Source organism: Drosophila novamexicana, unplaced genomic scaffold (assembly GCF_003285875.2).
Source record: "Drosophila novamexicana strain 15010-1031.04,08,12 unplaced genomic scaffold, DnovRS2.1 tig00000193-arrow-pilon, whole genome shotgun sequence".
Taxonomy (NCBI): domain Eukaryota; kingdom Metazoa; phylum Arthropoda; class Insecta; order Diptera; family Drosophilidae; genus Drosophila; species Drosophila novamexicana.
The window spans coordinates 488,383-495,147 of NW_020824787.1; the positions used below are offsets into that span (position 1 = coordinate 488,383).

General features: G+C 42.1%; 1 protein-coding gene across 1 annotated transcript; it reads right to left on the reverse strand.

The window, feature by feature from the left end:
- Positions 1-1,316: 1,316 nt before the first annotated feature.
- On the reverse strand, positions 1,317-5,742 carry LOC115758924 (equilibrative nucleoside transporter 2). Its single transcript, XM_030699722.1, has 5 exons — positions 5,193-5,742; positions 4,131-4,431; positions 3,600-4,073; positions 2,737-3,019; positions 1,317-2,673 (listed from the first exon to the last, which is right to left on the reverse strand). Exons 1-5 carry the CDS (start codon positions 5,493-5,495, stop codon positions 2,562-2,564), a joined length of 1,473 nt encoding a protein of 490 aa, XP_030555582.1. The 5' UTR covers positions 5,496-5,742; the 3' UTR covers positions 1,317-2,561.
- Positions 5,743-6,765: the final 1,023 nt, after the last annotated feature.

Sequence of the window (6,765 nt, forward strand, 5' to 3'; positions counted from 1 at the left end):
ACATGCACACGCACACACACATACACACACACACACACACACACACACACACACACACACACATACACACACAGTCACACAGACGACGCACAGCCTACAACACCAAATACCAAAATGGCGTCCGCACAGTTTGAGCAGCACTGCGCCAAACTGTGCGCGCTCTTAGCGACAATCAAAAAAGAAAATCAAATATAAGAAAAACGTTTAAGTGTTGATCAACGTTCGATTTTGTGTTGTTACCGAAGTTGATATGATTTTTAGGTAAACCCAAGCTGCCTTTTAACGAAATCCAAAATTTCAGCCCACAAAACACAAGAACTCTTTACCGAATATATGTATGCATACATGTAATGAGAAGAAATCAAAACCAAACAAAAATTAACGTTGAAAATAGATGAATATCTACAAGTCGAAAGAACATTTCACTGGACGGCAAAACCACCTTAGATGTTGTAATTTCCTATGCTAAAAACACTTTCCAAAGCTACTCGAGTAGACGATTTGATGAACCCCACGATCCCGCCCCACGACCCCGCCCAAATTGATGTTGTAATTCGTGTCTGTTGTACGTACGCATGTATCTATGTATGTAGCATATAACATTTGTAAGAACCCCCCCCCCCCCCCCCCCCCCTCTACAAATAGCGACAAGCAATACTCCAGTTCCCCAAGCCCGAAAAAACAACTAGGTGAATACAATATATAAGTATGTGTGTATTTGTTTATAATAGTCATGTCTATGTGTCTATGTGTCTATGTGTCTATGTGTCTATATTGGTGTCTACGATATGAATCCACGCGTTCTGCGCAAGTTGCGTGTCTTTCCACGAAACTGCGTGGAACTGCTAGATTGGCTACAGAACTTTCTATATGTGTATGTTATATGTATGTGTGTGTTACAATCCAATTGGCCCACAGATTCAAACAGTAGAAATCCAACTGGACTCTAGTTGGAACATTTAAGCTAAGAATTAATCAACTAAAATAGTTTTTGGTGTTGTATGTACAAAATGTCCATATGCATAAATTACTCTGTATCTGTGTGTTGTTGTTGTCGTTGTTCTTCTTCTTGTTTTTGGTGTTGTTGTTGTTGTTGTAGTTAATGTTGCAGTTGCAGCGCTTTTTCCGATAGATTTTCATTTGCTTTTCAGCTCGAAGCAAGTGCATGCGCCCATTTTCCGTTCGAGACAGGCTTTAATCGACATTTGTTGTTGTGCGTTTCGTAAAATTAAGTTAGTAGAAAAACCAAATTAAATATTAACTAAAAGCAAAAAAGGTGTTAAACACCACAAAGCAAAGAGAAAAGAAATTAACATGAAATTTAGGCCGCAAAAAATAAATAAGATATTAAATGTTATTATTGGATATGGTGGGACGAGTCCCCCATGAGTATTAAACACATAATAATACACAGAAAAAAAAAACGTAGCTAATTAAATGTTTAGACCAGATCGTAGCGCATACCCCATATTGTTAACACCTGGCAGCACTTACAGTTTTAAAACCGATCTCTAAATGTCGAGCAGAATTTAATAACGTTAAAATGCATATTACAATTTACAATTATGCACTAAAACACATTCAAGTTAAAATAAATAGCATTTAAATGCGAACTTAAATTATTGAAACGCCCTGGGCCTGTGTTACAGTTTGATGTGCATTGCTGCCAAGGAATGATAAGCAAAATGGCAGCAACTCACTTTACTCATTGAGAGCGCTCTCAAGCACAACTCATAACGTTTTTGTGTCTCTTTAGGTTTGTGAATTAACTTAATCAAGTTCAGCTCTACGCTCAAAGAGAAGTCGTAAATGCAAAGAGTGCAGTTAGCCGTTGGTGAGAGCAGTGAGAAAGAGCAACGCGTTGCCAACTAGCTTATCAATGTTCAGTTGGCAGCGCGACGGCAGTTCAATTTTGAATTTAATATGCGATTTTGCAGAATGAACGAACACAGGGCGAAATTAAATTTACAAACATAAATACGATTTAAAAATAAACAAAAAAAAAAAGTGTAATTTCAAAAACTAAATGTGCAAGCTGTCAATGTCAATACAATACATACACATATTTACAGTGGAGTTCATTAGTTAAAAGACATACAAAAATTGCAAACTAAAACCTAATCCTAAATTTAAAACGAATTAATCCACATTGTTGTTGTGATCTGCAGAAACCAAAATAAACGTTAAACAAACAGAATTACCTTAAAATAAAGAACTAATTTTATTTTTGATTCAATCGCTTGCTCTTTCCATTTCTTAAAACCTATATACATGCAAATTGTGGCCAATTAAGAACACGTCATAAAACTTACAGGTAACAATAACAAAAAAGAAAACCGATTGTAAAATGTTAACACAAATAAGTTCGTCTTGATATGTCTAAAGTCTTACAGACATTGGCTAATCTTGGAGCATTAGATTTCAGGAAATCACACGGACACAAAATAGGACATTCGTTACGGATAAAAAAATATAGATATATATATATAATTCGCTATAGATAGTTTAAAATGTAAACAAAGATTTCTAAGGCACCATAGATCCGGGCGGCCAGACGGCGGTCACAGCATTTGCACAAAGGCCAAGCTCAGCAACAAGCCGACGGCCATGCCCACGCTCAGGGAGGCGGCCATTATGGAGGCGGCCAGTTCCTTCTCGTGCTGATCGACGCTTCTGCAAGGATATTGTCCATATTAGAGTCTGACAAAAGGCGCTTTTAAAGAGGGGGGGCCTCACCTTGGCGCCATTATGAGCAGTATGTTGGTCAGGTAGCCGTTGGACAGCGCAAAGGCTATGATCATGGCCATGAAGGTGTAGTCGTGCTGCACCAGCGTGGGCAGGAAGTGGTGCTCGCTGCTGTTCGAGCAGAGGAAGCAGGGCACGAACAGCACACGCACCACCGTCCAGAGCAGCGTCGTCTGCTGGCTCCTGGGGCACTCCAGCCAGCCGGCAGTCAGGCGGCCAAAGTAATCGCCGCAATTGAAGAACAAATAGTTCACAACGGGCAGGTAGTAAACATCTGAAAGTGGGCAACCATTAGCAAGGTGCACAAATATAAAGCTAACAACGATATTAACCAGTTTTGTCCGCGTCAGTTTTAAGTTTTCACGCATTTTTCGATCTACTTTCCGCGCCTAGTTGTGAATTTCTTAAAGTTAATCGCATTGAATTAATCGATTTTCAATGTAGAGCTTGCAACAGGACTTTAAATTCAATCCTGCGACCAATCCATTTGATAGATCTTCAAATAAATTACTTTTAAGCTGATCGCATTACAATAACAAACTATTCAAACACACTTTCGCCCATTTCCACTTGTGAAAGTGGATTTGAAGAACTTTTTAAATGGGCATAGGCCCGCTTTGGGCCTTTAAAACAGTCGATTTTAAGATTAGAAAAGTTCCCCAGTGTTCTTTAAAACTAAACTTCCACTCATTTCCCGACTGCGTGGGTGAATGTGCCACATTGTGGTTATCGGATATTATTTGAAATCTGGACTTTGAAACTAGCGATTTCTTGAGTCAGTCCTCAGTCAGTCAGTGCGCTGAGTGCGTCATGCAGTTCCCCATAAATATTTAGATATCAAGTAGGGCTCATACCACTCCACTCGGTGTGACTGGCGGAATTCTCCGATTGCATGAGCACCGTCACCGACGGATAAACGGAGAGCGTTGTGGCATATAGCAGGGCGAGGCAGACGGCCTGCATGTAGATTTTGCCCAGCACTTGCTTGAGGATCGGCTCGAGGGGCACGCCCGACTCGTCGCTGCGGCTGTGCGAGGGCAGGGCGCTAATCACTTTGAACTTATCGCCGCCATCCAGATAATACTTAAAGTACGCCTGGCGCGCCATCACAGAGTAGCAGACGATGCAGAAGAAGATCAGCAGGGCGCCCATGATGAAGAACACAAAGGCGGTGGCTGAGGGGCCCGCATCGAAGGCGAGCACCAAAATGAACGCCAATGCAGTGAGTATGCCGCCCAGCGCCTGGCCACTGACCACAGCTGTCATATACTCCGAGGGAAAGAGGCCGGCGACGCCGTACAGGGCGCCCGACATGGTCGCCGAGCTAACTGAAAGCAGAAAGAAGATATAGATTGATGGGCAGGCATCTCGCAGTTTCTACCCACTGTTCAGTATGACCACAATGATGAGCGTGATGAGAAAGAACTGCTCCTGCCAGCGGTCCGTGTCGACCTCCACGAAGCCCGTGGTGACGCCAAAGAGCACGAGTATCGTGCACAGCGTGCCCAGCATCTTGGCACGCAGCGACACATAATGTCCATAGACGGCGTTCAGCAGCAGGAACGTGGTGCCCGAAATGGTCGCGGTCAGGGCCAGGTCGCAGGCGAAGCTCTTCTGGAGCGGCGTCAGCTCCTCCTCGGGATGTGTGCCGTTCAGTGTTGTGTTGCGGAATTTGTATTTCCAATACTGCGAAAATTGATGCAGTTTAGTGAGTGAACGACCGCCTGATACCCTGTATGAATTGCGCCCATCTCTTCTTTCCTAAGTTTCCCCAACATAAAAAGAAATCTGGCTTCTGAGTACCCATTATTTTGACAAAGAGGGTATTTAAGCGTGTATATATTATATATATATATCTGTATATGTGTAGATTAATTATCTGTGCGAAGTAAATTGACAATCGATATTTATCTTCTCGAGCATACAGTGATCTCTCGATAACTGGGTTCATTCGCCTCTTAAATTGATGCTAATTAGGAAATATATTAAATTGCAATATGATGCGAATATGTTTATTCAAATGATTGTTCTTTCGAGCGTTTTAATAGTATGCAAATAAGCGTATAGATTTGCTCATTCTAATAGTTTTGCTTATCGAGCGAACTCTGCCTTCTTTCCTAAGCAACCCCCCTTACCGTTTATGGTAATGAGTACAGGGTGCAACAAGTCCAAAGTAGGCAAGCAACGGTTGTTCGTTTGCTGGGAGAGGGGCGCTAGGCGTGGGGGGCGCGCTGACTCAACCAAAATAGCGTAAACAAAGAGAAACTAAAGACGATAACAATAACAACAACAACAACAACAACAAAGAGAACGAGAACAGCCATTAATAAAAAGCACAATGCCAGAACGGAGATAAGAAAACGTCTTAGACAGCGACGCAAAAGTTGCGCTTGTAAATCGAACATAATGCGGGCACAAGGGGGGGAAGGGGGCGGGTCGCTACTTACGTCTTCGGCGGTGACGAAAAAGTTCCAGGGCGTCATGGTGCCAATGCCGAGCAGGTAGAAGACGCAATAGGTTAGGGCGGCGCCTGCACTGGGCGCATTCGTCAGCTGGACCACCTCGTCCCGATCCCGTTCCCGTACGAGCAGGCAGCGTTCGTCATCGTCGACGTCGTACTGTGGCGAAAAGGCGGGCACAAAGCCTCGCTGCTCGCTGCCCAGCATCGGTTCGTCCTGCTGCTCCTCCGCCTCCTGCTGCTGCTGCTGCTCCTCATCAAGCAGCCGTTGCTGATCTCCGTCCCGTTGCATTTCGTGTTGCTCTTCGCACCCACAAAAACAGCTGTTGTCGCTTCTCCTTCTCCTTCTTGTTATTAATCTTTGCTACTTCATCAGCAGCCGTGTAAATAATATCTGTTTATAAGTGCATGTGTTTCAAATTTCACGCTTCCAAATGATTTTCGCTGAGTCGCGCTTTTCCTCTTGCTGTCCTCTTCGCTCCCGTCTGTTGTTGTTGCACTGTCCGACGCATAAACAATAATATTTAACGCCCGTGTACAAACAAGAATGTTTTAGGGTTTGTTCTGCTCAGAGTTGTATTTTCTTTTTGGTATTTTTTGGTATTTTCAGCGCTTGCCGCGCACAGCCACACTGTGTTAGGTTAGGTTTGCAGCACATGTTACAAAGCACAAAGGTATTCCTTCTTTTCATGTGATTTAATTATTGAATAATTTGAACTATTATTAAGAATGTAAAAATAAATTAATTTTAATTTATTAATTTTTGTTATAATTTTAATGAATACATTAATTTTTATGTGCAACACTTGATTGTGGTTTCCCCGTTATCTGGTCACATTTCTATTATTACTTTTATTTAAAAACTCAAGCAAAAACTATATTACAATATACGCACGTTAGATATGTAGGTAAACTATATTTATTATGTTTATGAAAGTCCAAAAAAACAATAGCCAGCTATGAACAATAATATCTTAATATATAGATATGACGCATCAAATTAACGGCGTGCAGTGTATTAGAGGGTCGACTTGCTGTGTTTGCGCACACACAATCGCTTGTTTTGCTTTGGCTCTGAGAGTTTTTGTTTTGCTTGTGCCTCTCAGTTCGTTGAAAACGTGCAAACGAGACGGACGTTGCCTTTTCGTGTCGATTTATTGTCGCCAACGCGTCGCCGTCGCTCGGAGTCGGAGCCCCACAGCCAGCAAACATTTGCTACAGATTAAAAGAGCTAAAAAACAAACGAACAGGGAAACAATAATTGAGTGCTATTTGCTTAGTTAATTGAAAATGCAATCAGCCAAAAAAAATTAAGTACAAAATAAAACTAAACGAAGAAAGAAGTGAACAGAAAAACAAAAAACGGACGCAGCTTCCTTTCGGAAAAGGCGTGTGTGTGTGTGTTGTGTGTGTTTTTGTTTGTTGTTATTGTGTTTGTAGCTGTTGTTTCGTATTAGGCAAGCAGCAAAACGTGATATGCAAATAACAATATCAACAGCAGCAACAACAACAACAACAAGACGGTTTCGCGTATGTGCCTGACACAGCAACAGCAACAACAA